Below are 18,873 nucleotides of genomic sequence, written 5' to 3'. Positions count from 1 at the left end.
GTGCAAGCATAGTGATTCATTTATTTGGAGAAACACTATTGTTTGTTTTGCATGTGGTGAAAAGGATGTTACAGAACTTTTTAAAGTAGATAACTTGGTGCAAGAACACTTGCAGATATGGACTCTACACACACGCACGCACACGTCAGCTTTTGCAACAATGGACTAAATCAGACTCATTCTTATCGTGTATCTGCCAGTGTGACCTTGAAACAGTTGTTTTGTCTCTTAATTTTACTTTTTCATTTCTTCCTCACAAATAAAGCAAATAGATGCTTTCAGCACTTCTGTTTTCTTTGTCTCTTTCATTCTATTACTCGTTTACATGTGAACTAACCATGTACATAACTGAAGTTAGGCCTAGGTTAACCCTAACTGAAAGTGCAGTGAATTCTGTTGATGTGTATGATGAATTGTAATAATGTTGTATTATACCGAAAGTGTCGACGGAGAGTTGAAGTCTGTGTGAATGTTTTAAGGTGTTCAGGGGTCCAGAATGTGCAGTATCATAGGTTTGGCACACACATGCAAACATGGAAAATTCCACAATGTGTGTACGGGCACGCGCCCTCTGCTGGATTACTGCAGTTTTGCAGTTTCACTGCCCCTGTCTCTACATATGCTCTTTCCCTATAGTCCAAGCAGGGTCTCTGCAGGTCGGAGAAATGGGCGTGCCGAAAGGTAGGGGGCGTAGCGAAAGGTTTCTCAACATACGTGATTTCTTTTAAACAGGAAGAAGATCGTGATAGAGTGTATAAAGAAATTGTTTTTAACACACGCTTTACTAGCAGATAATCGAAGCAAGCATTGATCAGAATGCTTTGCGGTTTATGGTTCCTCTGAACTGTCAAATAAGTTCATAGGTACTTTAAAACATTTTTGAACATTTTTGTGTTGTTAAACGGTTAAAAGTATGTTGTCATATTTTCATATTCTAATTTTAATTTTGACGAATCAAAATAAATCGTTTTTATATGTACTTTGTTACAAAATACATTAATCAGAAAAGACTTTGCAAACTTTTTTACAGATTCTCTTTGTATGACTGCCATCTAGTGGACGTGTTTATTATAAAACCGAAACTCCTCTTTACACACGTTTCACAAACCAGGACATTCCTGAGTTCATCGAAACTGAATCTCAACTCGTCTTTTGTCTGTTTGTACAGACAGTGAAATGGCAGAAGCGAGTGTTCTATTGGTTCTGGACCAATTCAGCTGTTCAATCTGTCTGGATCTCCTGAAGGATGCAGTGACTATTCCCTGTGGACACAGTTACTGTATGAGCTGTATTACAGACTGCTGGGATCAGGATGATCAGAAGAGAGTCTACAGCTGCCCTCAGTGCAGACAGACCTTCACTCCAAGACCTGTTTTAGGTAAAAACACAATGCTGGCTGAAGTGGTGGAGAAACTCAAGAACACTAAACTACAAGCTGCTCGTCCTGATCTCTGTTATGGTGAACCTGGAGATGTGGAGTGTGACGTATGTACTGAGAGAAAACACAAAGCAGTCAAATCATGTCTGGTGTGTCTCAGCTCTTACTGTCAAAATCATCTCGAACAACATGAGAATTTATTCAAAGTCAAGAAGCACAAGCTGATTGATGCCACAGGACGACTTCAGGAGATGATCTGCCCTCAACACGAGAAACTTTTAGAGATTTACTGTCGTACTGATCAGTGCTGTATATGTTATCTGTGTATGGTAGATGAACACCGCAATCATAAGACTGTATCAGCTGCAGCAGAGAGGACTGAGAAACAGGTAAGAGCTGAAAAAACACTGAGTGATGTGTTAATGTTATCATTTCTGCTCCCATAGCTGCATAAGATTATTTTAGCAAGGACAGAAGTGAAGAGTTCATTAGCAAATACAGAACTCAATAAAAAAAACATGATGTTAGAATTTTTAAACGGTGCGTAATATAAATGATACTGCAGTTGGGTTGTTTTGTTTAAGTAATTAAAAATAAAGCTAGCAAAGCAATACAAATATGATAACACAATAAAAAAACATAATTTATGAAATTTGATTAAAAAAATGATGTTTTTGCAAATTAACTCTTCGTTTTATTTCCAACAAAAACAACTGAAGGAGACACAGAGAACACACCAGCAGAGGATTCAGGAGAAACAAAAGCTTCATGAGTTGAGAGAGGCTGTGGAGACTCATAAGGTGAGTTTTGATCAGAAGATCAACTGCTGGTTTACAATCAGTTAGTACTCTCATCCAGTCCATCAGTCTGTGTGCTGAAGAACTTTCCAGTGCCATTGAAGTCCACTGTGTGAGCTCTCTCTCTTTTTCCCTCTCTCTTTCTCTCTCTCTCTCTCTCTCTCTCTCTCTCTCTCTCTTTCTCTCTTCTCCTAACAGTGCTCTGCTCTGGCAGCAGTGGAGGACACTGAGAGGGTCTTTACCGAACTGATCCGCTACATTGAGAGAAGCCGATCTGAGGTGATAAAGCTGATCAGAGATCAGGAAAAGTCTGCAGTGAGTCAAGCTGAAGAACTCTTGAAGCATCTGGAGCAGGAGATTGATGATCTGAAGAGGAGAGATGCTGAGCTGGAGCAGCTTTCACACACAGATGATCACATCCATTTCCTCCAGGTAACAGAGATCTAAAAAACAGACAGGAGTGTGTTCTACAGAGATTTCCTATGAAATGTTTCTGTTGTCTTTGTGTGTGTGTAGAGTTTCCAGTCTCTCTCTGTTCCTCCTGGATCAACAGACTTGCTCAACATCACTGTCAGTACTTGCCTCTCTTTTGATGAGGTAGGAAAATCTGTGTCTCATCTGAAAGAGAAACTGATGAATTTCTGCAGAGAAGAGATCGAAAAGATATCTGCTAGAGGTGAAAAGCACACATTTCTCAAAAAAATAGGGCAAACCATATCATGTAAATACCTATTATGGTTTTGGAGGGAGGTAAATATGTAAATAATATATACCTTATTGTATGTTGGTGTTCATAGTCATGTGTATTGGGATCATTCCCAATCCTGAACCCAAGATCAAGGAGCAGTTCCTACAATGTGAGTCTCAACTAAAGACAAACATACACATAATAACATTGTAACATATAGGGGAGGTTTCCCGACAGGGCTGAAGTCTAGTCCAAAACTAACTTTAATTAATGAAGTGTCTTGAACAAAAACAATTAATCTATCTTAAAATATATCAGTGCGATTGTTTTGTTATAAGATGTACACCAGTAATGTTTTTTGTAAAGTATGTTTTTAAAAACGACTTAAATAATATAAGGTATAGCCCTGTTTTAAACTAATCCCTGTCTGGAAAAACCACCCCATAATGAATTTCTTCATAAATAAGAAAACTTGTATCTGTTTCTTTCTTGTTGTTCATTTCTACCTTGCCTCAGACATAATTCTACTTGAAACATGGCTCGGTAATCTACAGTTATTGTTTATAGTTTATTGACAAAATGTTAAATGCCACTTTAACATCTGCTAAATGAATAAATGGAAAATAAGTTATTTCGATGAACACGTTATGTTCTACAAACAGAATTACTATGTATTTTAAATACATTTGACTTAAATCTGGTTATATTCTACAAAAAAATCCTAAATTAATTTTAGAACAAAGCATATTTTGCACTGTGCCATTGTAGATCAGAAAAATATCCAGATTTTATAGAAGTTTTTATAGATGTTTTTCTCTCCATTAGATTTTGGTCTGATCACGGCAGATCCAAACACTGCACAAAAACGTCTCCGTCTGTCAGAGGGGAACAGAGTGATTACTCGCACTGCCAACGTCCAGCCGTATCCTGATCATCCAGACAGATTTGATGGATGTTATCAAGTGTTGTGTAGAGAGAGTGTGTGTGGACGCTGTTACTGGGAGGTTGAGTGGAGTGGTGAAATGCGTTTATCTGTGTCATATAAGAGTATCAGCAGGAAGGGACGAGGTCGTGAATGTTTGTTTGGACATAGCGATCAGTCCTGGAGTTTGTTTTGCTCTGATTCCAGCAGTTCATTCTGGCACAATAACATTGAGACTAAACTTCCTGTAGTGTCCAGATCTTCTAGAATAGGAGTGTATGTGGATCACAGTGCGGGTATTCTGTCCTTCTACAGCGTCTCTGACACAATGACCCTCATCCACAGAGTCCACACCACATTCACTCAACCTCTCTATCCTGGGTTCTGGGCTAAAGGATCAGTGAAACTGTGTGATCTGACAATATAGCCTAGGTGATATAGAGATTCTACAAATAATATTATGAAATCAGACGATGAATCATTGACCATGGGCTTTCCCATAATATAAAAATTAAATGTTGTCAGATTTGTTAAAGCCATTCAAAAACACTTTTGATCCGTTTGCTGTACAGTACCTACCAAGTTTTCGTTAAAGAGACCTCAAACTGTGTCAGCCAGAAAACAAGGCAAGAATCTGTTTAGTTTTTTAAGCAATATCAATAACAAACACAGTACAGCAGGTACCGCACTATAAATAAACAATGTTTAATACAAATACATTATATTGCTTTGCTCAATAATTGGTTGATTGACAGGAGAACTGAGTCTCTCATTCATTTTTGTCGCAGGTGAATGTAACAGATAAACACAAATGGGTAGTTTTACACATTTATTATCCTCTTAAATTACTTCTAGTCCCTCTACATTTGAAAGGAACAGAATCAGTCTGAATCTGCTGTTTGAACAAAGAAGTTGCCATTATTGTAAGAAATTTGTGAGCTAATTTAGAACTAGGAAATCTTCATTTTAACAATGAGACCTGTCATATCTCTACATGTCTCAATATAACTGAATAAGAACCACATAATGTTTATTTCATGTTTAAAAGCTTATTAAAAACAAACAATATTTTACCCCTTGTGTCATTTTCAAATTCATATGACTTTCTTAATCCCTGGAAAACAAAAGAAACCTTTAAAGTAATGTTTTTAATAAACAGTCATCAGTTACATAATTTTTCATAATCCGTAATAATGTTATCATCATTTTATTTTAGGAATATATAATGAGTAAATCAATATCTAAATAAAGTTTTAGTCTCCCTGAGGACATCGTTTCCTATTTATTAACAACGCCAGTTTCAAAATGAGCTTTAAATGAAAAATGAAAGGTAATCAGCAGAGGCAGACACACGCGATACACATGGATGACAGCATCCTAAAAGACGAGAAAGCTTTACTGCTGAGATTGTTTAGTGCTCTTTTCGTTCACTGCTATGATCACGATCCAAATCGGTATTATTATTGATGAATGTAAAGACGTGATCAATTTAAAACTTCATAGACACGTCCTTTATAATTAAAAAACAATGTAAAATAAATGATTAAATATCAATTGACCTTACATAATATAAAACAATGCTATTAAATATTATGTTTGGTTCGTTTCGAAACTGTCAGCTATTTGAGTAACCGCTAGGTGGCAGAGTTGCGTCTTGAAACTCAACCAATGAAACCCCACGTTTGGTAGTTTTTTATTTATACAGAAGTATAATTAATAACATGTTTTAATGTCAATTCTAAAGCTGCACATGTCGAAATAAATAATAAATAATTGCCAGAATCTTGTGTCGTTCACAGGGGTGCCGCCAGAATTTCTGGGCCCTATGGAAACCAAAATTTCTGGGCCCCCTACATTTTTTACAGATAAAATTTAACCCAATAAACATGCCCTGTATACTTATAAAAAAGATAATTAGCAAATTGCATAGTTAAAATGTTTAGGATGAGTACAAAGCCTACAAAAACAAGAAAAAATATAGAAATATGTACTTGTTTACATAAAAGGGAGAACATTTATTATCTCAATTGCATTTGCAAGCACAACAGAACATTATGTACACATATTGACATATACTTTACATGAACAAGCTTTAGCTGGGTCAAACTGCTCAATCAGGAAACATCAGCTACAGTAGAGACACGTTTTATTCAATTTTATATTATTATTTTCTGGGGCATTTTATTCATATTAAGAACGTCAAGTTTGACAGCATCTATCGTAGCAGCAGCACTGTCACTTCACAGAACACACGACACGGCAAACTGATTTTGTAATTTTTGAAGCGTGTAGATTACTTTTTGTTTTGCAAAGTTATCATCATGTGGCGAATACAGTAGATAAGACGTGTTTAGAGGCTAAAATCTTCGCGAAGTTTCGCGCTCAGGCTCACCTTGTTCGGCTGATTAAGACGGGGACGTGGGGGAAGGAGGACGTGGGTGTGCAGCAGCCGCTGATTCTGTGTTCATAATTCAGTAAATATTTTACTAAGCTAGCTAGATAAAAGCAGGTCATGTAGCAACAAAAATAAGTTTTGGAATACAGGAATAGGTCAAACTACCTTTCTTTTTGAAAAACTGTGTGACATACTGTCGACTTTGGCGTTCTCTGTCTTCTCTTGACTTCTTTTCTTTCCGTATTTGATGCCCTGACTTTTGATGTGACTTGCCTGCGTGTGTCACTGTCTGCACTGCATCATAACAAGTCTAATAAGCAAGAGACGTCACACTAGCGATCGTAGCTCGGACAGCGCAGGTGGAATGAACCATTGTGAGAGGGAGCAGGGAGGGGTGTGACTGAAAGAGTAATTACATTATTTGTTTTTTAAATATTAAATCTATGGTCAAAACGGACAAAATACACATTTAGTGCACGAGGGCCCCTAGCACATTTAATGTATGTATTAAAAAGAGAAAAGAAATAGGAAAATAAAAAGGGGGTCTGCTCTTCTGGACCCTAAATCAGGCTGGGCCCTTAGAATCGTCCTAACCTTCCACCCCTTTACGGCGCCCATGGTCGTTCACTTGTGTTTATTGCTCGGCTGGAATGTTTCTACGTCAACGCATGCGCCCGAGATCCTTCCGCATCTTCGTATCTATAGCAACACCAGTACACAAGCGCCGACACGTCATGGTCCGCAGTAAGTTCATTTCTTATACAAAGTCTGTATTTTTATCCATTTCTATAATACATATTTTTAAATAAACCGTATTTAACTAATGTTATTTTTGATATTTTTAAATAGCCGACATTTTAAATGATGCTCTTAATTGTGGTTCAGTGGCTTGTAATTTGCTCCCCCTCTTTCTCTCTCTCTTTCTCTCTCTCTTTCTCTCCTGTATTCAGTCAGTGAGGATCTGATCCGCCGCAGAGCAGAGCACAATAATGGCGAGATCTTTTCCCTGGAGGAGGTTTCCCTCCATCAGCAGGACATTGAGAGGATCGAGCACATTCACAATTGGTGCAGAGACCTCAGAATCCTTTACTTACAAAACAACCTCATCCCTAAGATAGGTAACCAGACATTCCTGTACATTTAAGTGACAATACACAAACTAAACGCATTCGCTTCTTCATATACTGCGTTTACATGATACAAACTTTATATGTCTGTTTCTGCAGAAAATGTGAGCAAACTAAAGAAGCTGGAATATTTAAATTTGGCACTAAACAACATTGAAGTCATTGAGAATTTAGAAGGTGACTTTGATACTCTGTTATGGGTTGAGTTTTTGCCATATTTGCATGATGACTGTTTTATTTATTCATGATACACACATCTGTAATGTTATGTATGGTACCTTAAACATTATGTTTACACTAAAATGTTTTTGTTTGTGTAGGCTGTGAGAGTTTACAGAAACTGGACCTCACAGTGAATTTTGTGGGTAAGCTGAGCAGTGTTGAGTCTCTAAAGCACAACCTTCATCTTAGAGAGCTCTACCTGGTTGGGAACCCCTGTGCTGAATTCCAGGGATACAGACAGTGTGTAATTGCCTGTCTCCCTCAGCTACAGGTACCGCCCTATAAAAAGAGAGAGAAGAAGAGCGCTTTCAATCTGGTGTTGTGAATAAATTATTGTTTTTTTTTCTTTTACAGTGGCTGGATGGGAAAGCAATCGGACGAGCTGAGCGTATCCAGGCCTTACAAGAACTGGATGTAGTGCGAAAGCGCATCATAGAGCAGGAGGCGGCGTACTGGGAGAAGAGAGAGAAGCAAAAAATGAATGGCTTAAGAGAAACGGAAGACCAAGGGCAAATACAGAACCATACTCAAATAAACCAGTGAGTGTATTATAAATACAACCAGATACCTGTAATTATAATAGATATGCATTCAAAAATATAGATCAACAGAGCCATGTTTTGTGTATTTAGTCTGTGCTAGTGCGGTTTATTTTTTTTAAATTTACCAGCAATAATATTTCACTCAGGTTGGTCACTAAGACACAAACTGGAATGACTCACCAGAATCAGACGAAGAAAATAAGGAAAGGGAATTCTGGGAAAAGCCATGCGCATTTACACCAGAGTCCAGACTAGAAGCCCATCGCCATCTGGAGGAAAAGAAAAAGACAAAGGAGAGAGTGAGGTAGTCTTACTACAAAGAAGGATTCACAGCACTGTAATAGTCAATGAAGATGCTACGACCAACCCTATAATATTACAACAGAAACCATTTCAACATTTACATTTATATTAATGAAATCCCTGAAGATTTCTAACCGAAGATGCAGAACAAACTTAAAATTAAACAAAGTAATAATACAGAATGTTGATTTTGTTTTTGAATTATTTCCTAATCTTCCATCGTGACTGTAGAGGTTTGAATTATAAACCAGCTGCCAGTTTTGTAAAGGCTTTTATTGGAGAACACAGAGGTCTAATGTAGTTTATAGTAATTGTTTGAAATTTAAGCTTACTTTTAAACACATTCCCTTACAAGCACTTCTGTGTTTATACAGAGAGAACCATGAAGCCAAAACTCCCAGATCTCTGATCACTGCAGATGGACGAGTGCTGAACCTCAACGAGCCCAAGTACACAAATTCATGCAGAAAAATAAATACACAATTCTTTTCATAGCCACAAATCTGACTATAAACACATACGTAGAAAGCAATGTGCATCTTTCTTATTCATTTCAAAGCAGTTGCTTGGCTGTTTTCTGTTTTTTCTTTTTACAAGGTTGGACTTTAGTCTTACAGACGATGAGAACAACAACTGCATGCTCTTGGACTTACATGTATACAGGTACTTAAAGCACAAATGGGTTTTTTAGTTATCCAAACAAACACATACCATAGACTTCCTTTTTATAGGTTTAACCATAAAAAGTGAACTTATTAATGCTTTGCTATTTAGTTATTGGCAACTGTTGACTAACCGTAGTAGTAAAAATTGCCTTATACATTTCTTAAACAATTCTTGTTCTTTTTAACACGAAAGAAGATATTTTGATGAAAAGCATACAGTTCTGGGGCACTTTACCATTGTAGTTTTTCCTACTATGGAAAAAATAAGGTTTCTGAAACCTAAAAATTAGGTTCTGTCAGATTTAACTTATCCAGCAGTATTATTTATCTCATCTAAAATGATTTTTGGATGCATTTCTCTTGGCAATTATTTTTGTGCTTTTCTCTTAAAAAGTCTCAACAGAACACATTCACATTGGTCTTTTCTGTACTGTAGACATCTGGACACCTCACTGTTGGATGTGGACGTTCAGCCAACGTACGTAAGAGTGACCATCAAAAGAAAGGTAGTCTATCTATCTCTCGTCCTCTCTCTTTCTCTCTTCTGATGAGTTTGACCTTTAAAGCTGATTACTCGGCAGTAAATCTACACCCTTTATTCTGCTTCATTTCCCCACAAATCTGGGACAGACAAGGACAAGTAACTGTCCTCGCCTCATCACGCTCCAGTGTGTGTCAATGTGTGACAGTATTGATGGATATGTGGTTTTTGGTGTAGATTACATTTACCATGACAAGCACTTAAAACCCCACATGAATAAAAATGTGTGTGTGTACGCAGGTGTTCCAGCTGGTTTTGCCTGTAGAAGTTAAACCCGACAGCAGCACAACCAAGAGATCCCAAACCACCGGCCACCTGCTCCTCACACTTCCCCTGGTATATCTCACTCACTACACCTGAAAAACACTGACTATTAACTCCATCTGAATTCACACATAGGGAGTTCATTCTCATACGTGTGTCATAGGATTCAATGAAATTTAAAGTCTAATCTATCCAATGTTTTGTTAAAGGGATAGTTCACCCAAAAAGTGCAAATTCTGCCATCATTTATTCACCCTTTTGTCATTTCAAACTTGTATCACTTTCTCTCTTCTACAGAACACAAATGAAGATATTTTGAGGAATGTTGGTAACCAAAACACGGCGGTACCCATTCACTTCTATTGTATGGACACAGAACCAATGCAAGTCAATGTGTACCATTGTTGTTCGGTTACCAACATTTTTCAAAATATCTTCTTTGGAATAGTTAAAGAAGTTTCATTTATGGGCAAACCATCTCTTTAAAGATCTGTTTTTTGTTTTTTATGAAAACCAAAGATGTATGGATTACATACAACAAGTCTGCTTCCAAAGTGATCTGATATATTTGCATTTTTTTCAGGCACAGGGAGATATCAAACCAAAGAAACACATTGCTAAACCAAACAGCACTAGCGGTGAGCCAAAAACAGAGAAAAACAAGACAAGGTAATAACCAATTTTACAACATCAAAAGTAGAGATTGTGAGAGTAGCTGTCAGACAGTAGTTTTTCTGAACTTATCGGGAAGTTATTTCTGTAGTTTAAAGTCTCATAAGACAAATAGATTTGTTATTTTGCTTTTTGGAGCTTGACACGGTTTCTATTCACTTTGGAGATTCCCTTTACTTCTTTTGAAGAAAGTAAGAGTAATGTGGCTTTAAAGAAAAGTCTGCCAAATAAATAAATGTAAAGAATTACAATTTAATATAACCTCTCGTAGGCTGCTTTATATTTGATTTCTCTCTCTAGACCTCACTGTGCCCTGTTATTCTGCAGTTCGCAGCAGGAGGTCCCATGCGGTTGGTTTAATGCAGAACAATTCTCCCTGTGTGTCTTAATGTATTTTTGCATTAACACCTATGGCAGTGGTGTGGAATTCGTTTCGGGATTTAACTAAGTTTCACAGCATTGTGTAATTGTGTGTGTGTCCTTCAGGCGGACAGTAAGTGAACACTGGGGTATGACATTGAAGACCTACTAAAAATGGAAATAAGATGTAGATAAAGCACCCACCCACACACACATACTTCTTTTATGTGACTTAACACTGATGGATGACATCATTTGAGCCTGACCTCCTGACACATCGGGAGGTCAGATCCTCTCTCTCTCTCTCTCTCTCTCTCTCACACACCAACATCATTGATGTTGTTATTTACTCTGTGTGAGTCACAGACACACACACACACCTGTGTTTGTGTTCTTGCCCCTGAGGAAATCACTGCCGTTTCAGTAAATCATCAGTGTGTGCAATAATGTACCCTGGTAAGATGCTGATTGGCTCAGAATGTACAATATAATTACTTACTATCAGTAATTCAGGAGCCAATCAGGTTTCAGCTGCTGCTCTAATTACATTTTCAGTGATTTATTCCTAAAGCATGAGAGAGAGAGATAAGATACGCTCGAAATGCTATGTTGTATAATAGTGTTTGGTATGATACAGTAGTCGGCGGTTGCATGAATAAACAGAAATTGTTTACTACTGATGCTATCTAACTGTTTTAACAAAGCCCTGTCATGTGCAGAAGTCACAGGCCTTTTAGCTTAAGTCTACAGTATGTCAAGAGGGATTTATCTGTGATTATGACCCCTCCCATCATAATAGGATTTGTGTTTGGAAGAGGCCGGAGGCTGATGTCATTGAATACAACATTAGTGGATGCAGACTTTGGACAAAATTATAAGACCCTGGTGCATGTAAAGGTCCAATGTGTATATTTTTGGAGGATCTAGTGACAGAAATGCAGTATAATATACATAACTATCTCTTCAGAGGTGTATAATGACCTTACATACTGAAGCTTTATGTTTTTATTACCTTAGAATGAGCTGTTCCTATTTACATACACTGCGCTAAATTTCATACACTGGACCCTTTCACTTTTTGAATGTCATTTATTTGTTAATGAAATATTTAATAGGAATAGGCGGTAGGACTTTTTCCACTTGATTTGATTTGATTTGATTGTGAGAAGTTGGTGTACCATAACATCAGTTGTAATACCTTAATCTGACAGGGCTTGGTTAATTTAACATAAAAGTCATTTCAGAGATAGACAGTGTCAATTTTGAATACTAGTAAGAAAAAGGGGAACACGACTTTGCAGGGATTTGCTGAGTGCTCTTGATTTATAAAGTAATAAACTCCTGTACTTGCAACAAAACAATGTTCTCAGTCAGATCTATCTCTCTGCAGGATGTCGCGTGGGCGAGAATTATTGGAGGTGGATCCCAGTAAAAGTCTGGCTGGGAATCTGGCCAACATTGTTTCCAAAGGAAAAGATATTTCTCACCAACCACAGCAGGAATTACAGGCACATCAGCATTGTGGCTTTGAGGAGAGGCCTGTGTCAAAAGACTTTGTGGATGATCCAGAAGTGCCTCCGCTCATGTGAGGAAGGGAGAGGGAAGAGAATATATGCTATGCTATGACACAGCAAGAGAGCATAAGTGATAATCACACACTGCTGAGCTTGTGGAAGTATGTGTGATGAAATATATTTAGCTCATCTCATTAGACATAGTCGAGCAGATGAGTAACTGTCAGTATCATTACAGCGTACTGAATATTTCAATGCTAAAGTTTTGTCATCTGTGTGTGTGTGTGTGTGTGTGTGTGAGAAAGACCAGTCATATTTGCCAGCCATAATGAAGTCATAGTTCACCCAAAAATAAAATTCTGTCAGTATTTACTCACCCTCTTGTCATTTTAAACCTCGTTGACTAAACGATGACAGCATTTATTTTTGGGTGAAGTATCTCTTTAATGTCGCTGAAGTTTAGCAACAAGCCTAAAGATGATGGTCAATGGCACCCAAACCCATGACGTTGACATTACTTGCTCAAACTCAACCATTCAAGCTACAGGAACTACATTAAAAAGTAAAAGACCAGAAAAATGCTCAAGTTTTGGTCTGATCGTGTTTCACTTTAAATGCAGTTATGTTCACAGGTCCGTGTGAGTGTTTGGTTCAGAGATAGAAAATGTCATTACCCTGGTATGAAAACAGTGGAAGTGTGTGCGATATCCTCGCTAATGTGGTGAAACACACTTGTGTGTGTGCAAAAGAGGTCAGACACATGCAGAACTGCCAACCGATGAGATCATGCTGCCTCAGTATTTCTATTTTCTGGAGAGCAAGCATATTAGGTGCACACAACTTAAACACACACACCAAAGGTCAAACACAGTTTTCGGAGCTGACACTTTTTTCAATGTTTCAATGTTTCATTCTTCAGTGTTGAAGGTTGTGTTCTTTCCCCTGATGTTTTATGTGTCTGCAGGTGAATTATCGGGATGTGCAGATGGGCTTTGCTGGTTTCATTTCCCCCTTTATTAAAAACTCCTGTCAGAAGATGAGTAATTTATTTTGCTGCTGACATTTAAACACCCCTGTGCTTCGCTGGACTAAATCTTATAAAAGCAATTTAAGAGATACTTTGGATAATGCAGTAAACCATTACACATTACACATCAAAGAGCATCATTTCTAAATTTAATAACTCATGCTTCACAGGTTTGAAATATATTTAAAATGAGATCAAATGTCAGAGACCCCTTGCGAGGATGCTTTTATTTATCATATTCTAATGTCATATAATATTTGATCACACATAGGGTTAAGAGCATAATAATTAGTTAAAAAAGTTAAACTACAAACTAATCTTCTGTATAGGACTTAACAAAGCTAATGTCACAGATTTGCTTATTCAAATAGAAACATCAAAATAATGATTTTTCAAGTCAAATGTTCTGTTCAGATTTGTATGACTTTTTATATGTAGGGTTTCTTTTGAATGGTCTCAGACTTTTGACCCCCACTCTATGCCAGTGAAAATTTACTATTAAAGGGTTGATTTGAAGTGTTTTATTTGATTCATGTACTGTGTTTGCATGAAAACTGGCGTTATCATATGGACAATTCAGTTCCAGTGTCTTCTGTAAGTTTTGAAATCGGTCAGAATGAATAAAACATGATGATCTCACCCAGCAGCTGGACACGGACTGAATTATTCAACCCCTTTCACCCTGACAAAGATGGCCTCTTGTCTTTCTCTCCCCTCTTGTCTTTCCTCTCCCCTGACCCTGCTGTCCCTCCAATCACTGACAAGGAGAAGATTTCATCTCCTCTGACTTTCCTAGAGTCTGACTCCAGAGTCAGGGCATTTTTGATGTAACTTCACTTCTATTGATCCGTTTTCTTTTCATCCTCTCTCTGCCTGTTCTCTCTCACCATATTTCCTCTACCCCTAAGACACCCCAAGGGATGTGTCTGTCAGAGCATGGTGGTACAAGCTCTCGGAGCTAGACTGTAGCTTCTTTTTATCGTTCAGAGGTTAACAGCATCTCTCCCAGCTGCTTGACATTATAAGCACTTAAATTTATGGCTTATAGCCATAAAGACTTATAGCACTCATCTAAAAGCTGCATTTATTGAATAGGAATGAAGAAATCTCTCACATACTTCACTCGTTTCATCTCAATTGGGAATTGGGTCTGGATTTGAATGGACATGGGATGATTGGATACGCAGGGTAGAAAAGGCAGAGATAAAGTGATGTGCTGAATTTGATTTGCTTTACAGGTACCAACCCATAATGCAGTCTGGTACCGGGGCCACCTTATAATATCCCTGAATCTAATGTATTTACTCTTTGATGTCTGGATGACAGGGGTTCACAGCTCTAATACTATGTGGGATGGTTTGTCTTGTTGGCCATCCAGCCATCTTGGATTCCCATTCTAACAAGCATTTCAATTCATCAGAGAGCAGTCGGATACTCCCACTGCAGCAGAGAGACCGAAAAACCAAAGGTACCAAAGGCCAGTCAAAACTATAGATAAATGAAATATTACATGTGCAGACATATATAAAACAACACAGGTAGTGTACAAATGACCGTGTGAACAGAATATTCTCATCTTTGATGTGTGAGATTTGAAACCTAAGAAACCTTATTCTCACAGAGAGTGTAAATCTCATCAATGATAAATGAAATCCAGAGAAGCTCCCTCAGTGTGGGGATCTGATTTCAGTTTAAAGTACTTTATTGCCTTTACAAATAGCAATATAGTCATATTGTCAATACATCTGCAGGATTTCGGCAGGCAAGGAGAATTAAAACATTTCAAGGGGTTATTGTATGGAACATATGCCCTTTGTGTCTCACATTTACAGTATGTAAGCCTATCTTCATTTTTGCCGTATTAGCAAATACAATTTTACAAAAGAAAAATATATAGACATAAAAGGGAGCATTTCATCTGTTAAAACACATTTGTGACCCTAGACCACAAGTCATAGCACAGGAATATTTGTGACAAAAGCCAAAATTATTGATTTTCTTTCATGCCACAAATCATCAGGATATTAATAAAAAATCTCATTACAGATATTTGTAAATTTCCTACCGGAAATTCATCAAAACGTTATTTTTGTGAGTGGATGCAGCAAAATCGCGTTTACAAACTTAGCTCAAGTTTGGTATCTTTGTAAAGCTAGAATTTCTTCTTTTGGGTTCATCTATTCACCACAACGGTACAGCGGTAAGCCCATAGAGCATTAAAACAAACATCTTTCTTCTCAGGAACGGCCTCTGATTAACAACTTCAAAGGCATTTTTTTATTTCTTTTCAATAACAGCTTTCTGATCTCAGCTGACATTTATTATGGTGATAAATATCACATGCTACAATGTATTACCATTTGCTATAATCGGATGAATCCAAATGTCAAAAGTAAGCAACAGCAGAGGGTCAGGTGTTGCAGATGTTGACCAGGTGTTTGTGCTCTAAATGGATTGTTAAAAAGGCTCTATGTATTTCAAACGACTTGCACTAGGCCTACTACAGATGTACCAGAAAGTTTTAGGACAGTATTAGTTTCTAGATGTTTTTATTATTTTTCATATGCTGCAACCACATCGCCCTTTTATCAAGCCCCGAATGTGCATTTGACGGTTCTAAACACTTTTAAACACACACAAGTTCTATAAAACACAGAATTTGTGTATTTTATCTACAGTTTTATAATGCACCTTTCAGATTTACATTCCCACCAATCAGCTTCTCAAAATACAACCGTTACCTAACCTGCTGCTGCATGATTCATCTGAAAACACCTCCAGCAGCCTTTTCGAGGTTTAGTGTTACGATGGCTCTAGCAATATTGGGTTGACGAGGGACAGAGATGCTATGTCAGGTAGTGTGTCACGTGCCCGCGAGCTCTCTGTCTCGCGCTCGTGTCTGAATCCCCCGTCGGCGAGCCTCCTCCCACCCGCGCCACAGTCAAGCGTCAAGTGCATCGGCAGCACAAGAAGAATTTGGCTTCAGTAACCATGCGGACGCGCGTTGAATACGGTAAGACAGCTGTGTATATACAACTGACAGTGGCAGCGCTTTAATATTTACGCATTCACGCATTGGGTGTGCTGCTCATTTCGGGCTTTCAGAGGCGCGTCCAGGCGATACAATTGTTGCGCGGCGGTGTTTTGGACGCTCTTTGTCAGTGCTGCGATGTTCGATATGGGTGCGCATCGACATTTTTAACGCAACATTTCTGTGTAACCAGTGAGTGTGCGTACGTGTGCGCGTTTTGACAGACTTTTGTGTTTTTTCTAAATCCACAGCCCACCCGCCTCGCGCCTCCCTCCCCGAACCGAGACCTTAAATGACCCACGGCCACTAAGGAGTTCGCGCTTTCCCCGTCCGGATCATGGCATGCGCCCCATCCCGGACTTCCAAACGCGCGGCGCCGAGGTTCGAGAGCAGTAAACATGGGGATCAGGTCCAGAAATGCCGCTAGCGGGACCGAGGACTCGCGCGAGCGGAAGAGCGCTCTGGCCGGCGAGCTGGAGCAATGCGCGGGGCAGGAGCGAGACGGCGCGTTCCTGCTCGTCGGTTCGGGCAAAGAAACGGACTTTAAACGGGGCTCGCAGAACATCGGTCTGCTCGCCAAGACGCCCCTGGGCTACACTCGTCCCGTGAAGAGGAATAACCTCAGAAAGCGACGGATCCAGACCCTAATCTACGACGCGCTCGAGAGACCAAGAGGATGGGCGCTGCTCTACCACGCGTTTGTGTAAGTAGATCCGATGCATTAATACCTAAAGCGACGACACGGGGAGGAAACATCCCTGCTGAATATTGATCATAACTGTTCATTTCAACCCTGTTTATTTCTATAGCACATCTCACAAAACGTGCTGTTCCAAAGTAGCGTTGACAGCAGAAACTAGTTCTTAACAAGCCCCCAAGGTGACAGCGTCAAGGAAAACTCCCTATTATGAATCACAACTAATATATGAGCCCATAAAACTGGGAAAATGAAATTGTGCTGTGAGATACAGAACGGAAAACCAAGTTCTCCTATTTTGAGTAGGACAGCAGTCACTGCCTCATGGCTCAGAGTCTGATCTTAAGTTGTCAGTCTGCTTTGCAGTGAGCTTTGAAGTGTCTAATGTGTGCCGGAGCTCTCCATGATGCTGAGACAGAGCCCGACCACCAGCTGTTACTGCAAGAGCTCCGTGTCCAGAAACCAAAGCACTTACAGCTGTATAGCAGCAGATTGTGGAGGTTTGAAAGCATTCCATGGTCACCTAGAGCCTGCGTGTGATCACTGGGTTTTCTGAAATAAGTACGCTCTGTTCCCTGACACGGTTTATGATGCTGAAGTACAGCCTAGACATAAATGAATGAATGAGGTATTTATATAGTGCTTTATTGTGTATTGTTGTACACCCAAAGCGCTTTACAATCATATGAGGGGAGTCTCTCCTCAACCACCAGCATCCACCTGGGAAAAGTGCCTTTGAGAAAAAGTGCCTGTTCTGTGGAACTGTCCATGGTCCTGACATCAGTACCGGTGTAGCCATATAGAGCTAACACCATAGAAGACCATTTTCATGACATCCAAAGCAAAAACACCACAAAGTTACGTAAATACTAAGAAGCCAGAAGTGACTCTTGTCATATGGATGCAAGCAACCATCTTTCTACTGACTCATGTTCACTGGAAATTGCTCTTTATCCGGTGTCAGCGTGCAAATGGACAACTTCGCCTAAAGTCATGGTGAACCTCTGTAGCACACACACCAAATCAGACATAATTCATGGCCCTGTCTACTGCTTTTAAAGCCTAATACAGGATGTAAATCGCATCTGCAACACAGCCAAGCTTTTACCCAATGTGTGTGTGCATGGTTTCTCTGACTGTACCAGGGCTTTTAACCAGGGCCCTCTGTCTCATGTGAGGTTAGTCCAAACCATATTAATGTGAATAATTGATTAAAAAAAACTTCTTATGTGCTCAACAGTGTTATGCCATTACAGTGTGGTTTGTGTGTGTAGATGTGTGTATTGGGGGGAAGCTTGAGGAGTTAATAACTCTGTTCGCCCCCACCCTACCACACCAGTGTTTCTAGAAGAGAGGATTAAATTAAGTTGTTAAACGCTGGGTGTGGCTTCCCTTTTCCGTAGTTAAATGGATGCTTTGTTTATCCCCGTGCTGTAGGGCTACTTTCGGTTTACCAACACTTGAATTGAGTATTAGTTAATGAATGAATTATAAGCCAATTTAGCAAATAATCAATAAATGTTTACATCAGCATTTAATAGTATTAAATAATGTAAACAAAACCATTTTCATGATTTAAAAAAATATATAGTTCATTTCTGATATGTAGGTCCGAAAATGCTTTGGCCATGCATCTCTAGAGGTGTCATTAGTCACAGGCTGGTGTCACAGGATGGGTGAGCCAACTATTAGTAACTTACTCTAAGTAATTACCTCAGCCGTTCCCAT

General features: G+C 38.9%; 3 protein-coding genes and 1 long non-coding RNA gene across 9 annotated transcripts in view; 3 read left to right on the top strand and 1 right to left on the bottom strand.

Moving 5' to 3' along the window:
• The first annotated feature begins 563 nt into the window (after nt 1-563).
• Nucleotides 564-4,858, top strand: LOC130417337 (tripartite motif-containing protein 16-like). 4 transcript variants are annotated; one of them, XM_056742843.1, is made up of 7 exons: nt 564-681; nt 1,031-1,767; nt 2,098-2,178; nt 2,374-2,607; nt 2,692-2,851; nt 2,973-3,032; nt 3,689-4,858. In XM_056742843.1, exons 2-7 carry the CDS (start codon nt 1,177-1,179, stop codon nt 4,210-4,212), a joined length of 1,650 nt encoding a protein of 549 aa, XP_056598821.1. In that variant the 5' UTR covers nt 564-681; nt 1,031-1,176; the 3' UTR covers nt 4,213-4,858. The 4 variants fall into 4 exon arrangements, with proteins under 4 accessions (XP_056598821.1, XP_056598820.1, XP_056598822.1 ...); XM_056742842.1 differs by lacking the exon at nt 564-681 and adding an exon at nt 741-863; XM_056742844.1 differs by lacking the exon at nt 564-681 and adding an exon at nt 755-863 and having other exon boundaries at nt 1,169-1,767.
• On the bottom strand, nt 2,758-6,486 carry LOC130417341 (uncharacterized). The gene is made up of 4 exons (XR_008906167.1): nt 6,346-6,486; nt 6,178-6,243; nt 2,949-3,043; nt 2,758-2,845 (listed from the first exon to the last, which is right to left on the bottom strand). It is a non-coding gene; the product is annotated as an uncharacterized LOC130417341 (long non-coding RNA).
• A 311-nt stretch (nt 6,487-6,797) lies between these two features.
• Nucleotides 6,798-14,060, top strand: dnaaf11 (dynein axonemal assembly factor 11). Its single transcript, XM_056742852.1, is given in 12 exon segments — nt 6,798-6,924; nt 7,131-7,298; nt 7,407-7,484; nt 7,628-7,800; nt 7,884-8,072; nt 8,218-8,375; nt 8,749-8,823; nt 8,972-9,037; nt 9,476-9,545; nt 9,821-9,916; nt 10,428-10,513; nt 12,267-14,060. Coding segments are annotated over 12 exon segments (1,452 nt in total). The 5' UTR covers nt 6,798-6,830; the 3' UTR covers nt 12,466-14,060.
• A 2,230-nt stretch (nt 14,061-16,290) lies between these two features.
• kcnq3 (potassium voltage-gated channel, KQT-like subfamily, member 3) overlaps nt 16,291-18,873 on the top strand; it is a 32,798-nt gene continuing 30,215 nt past the window's right edge. For 2 of the 3 annotated variants that reach the window (XM_056744330.1, XM_056744327.1), the window contains exons 1-2: nt 16,291-16,430; nt 16,700-17,151. In XM_056744330.1, the coding sequence (XP_056600308.1) occupies nt 16,847-17,151 (305 nt within the window). In that variant the 5' untranslated portion in view covers nt 16,291-16,430; nt 16,700-16,846. Of the gene's footprint in view, nt 16,431-16,525; nt 16,600-16,699; nt 17,152-18,873 lie in introns of those variants that run through there. The other variant, XM_056744329.1, reaches the window with a different exon arrangement.

Source organism: Triplophysa dalaica, chromosome 3 (genome assembly GCF_015846415.1).
Source record: "Triplophysa dalaica isolate WHDGS20190420 chromosome 3, ASM1584641v1, whole genome shotgun sequence".
Lineage (NCBI taxonomy): Eukaryota > Metazoa > Chordata > Actinopteri > Cypriniformes > Nemacheilidae > Triplophysa > Triplophysa dalaica.
Note: the sequence above shows the minus strand (reverse complement) of the source record. Positions and strands in the feature narration are given on the sequence as shown.

Excerpts from the sequence above, each read along its gene's own strand:
- LOC130417337 (XM_056742843.1), top strand. The coding sequence starts at position 1,177 with ATGGCAGAAGCGAGTGTTCTATTGGTTCTGGACCAATTCAGCTGTTCA. Across the intron at positions 2,608-2,691 it reads ATCACATCCATTTCCTCCAG|AGTTTCCAGTCTCTCTCTGT; the intron begins GTAACAGAGATC and ends GTGTGTGTGTAG. Across the intron at positions 2,852-2,972 it reads CGAAAAGATATCTGCTAGAG|TCATGTGTATTGGGATCATT; the intron begins GTGAAAAGCACA and ends TGGTGTTCATAG.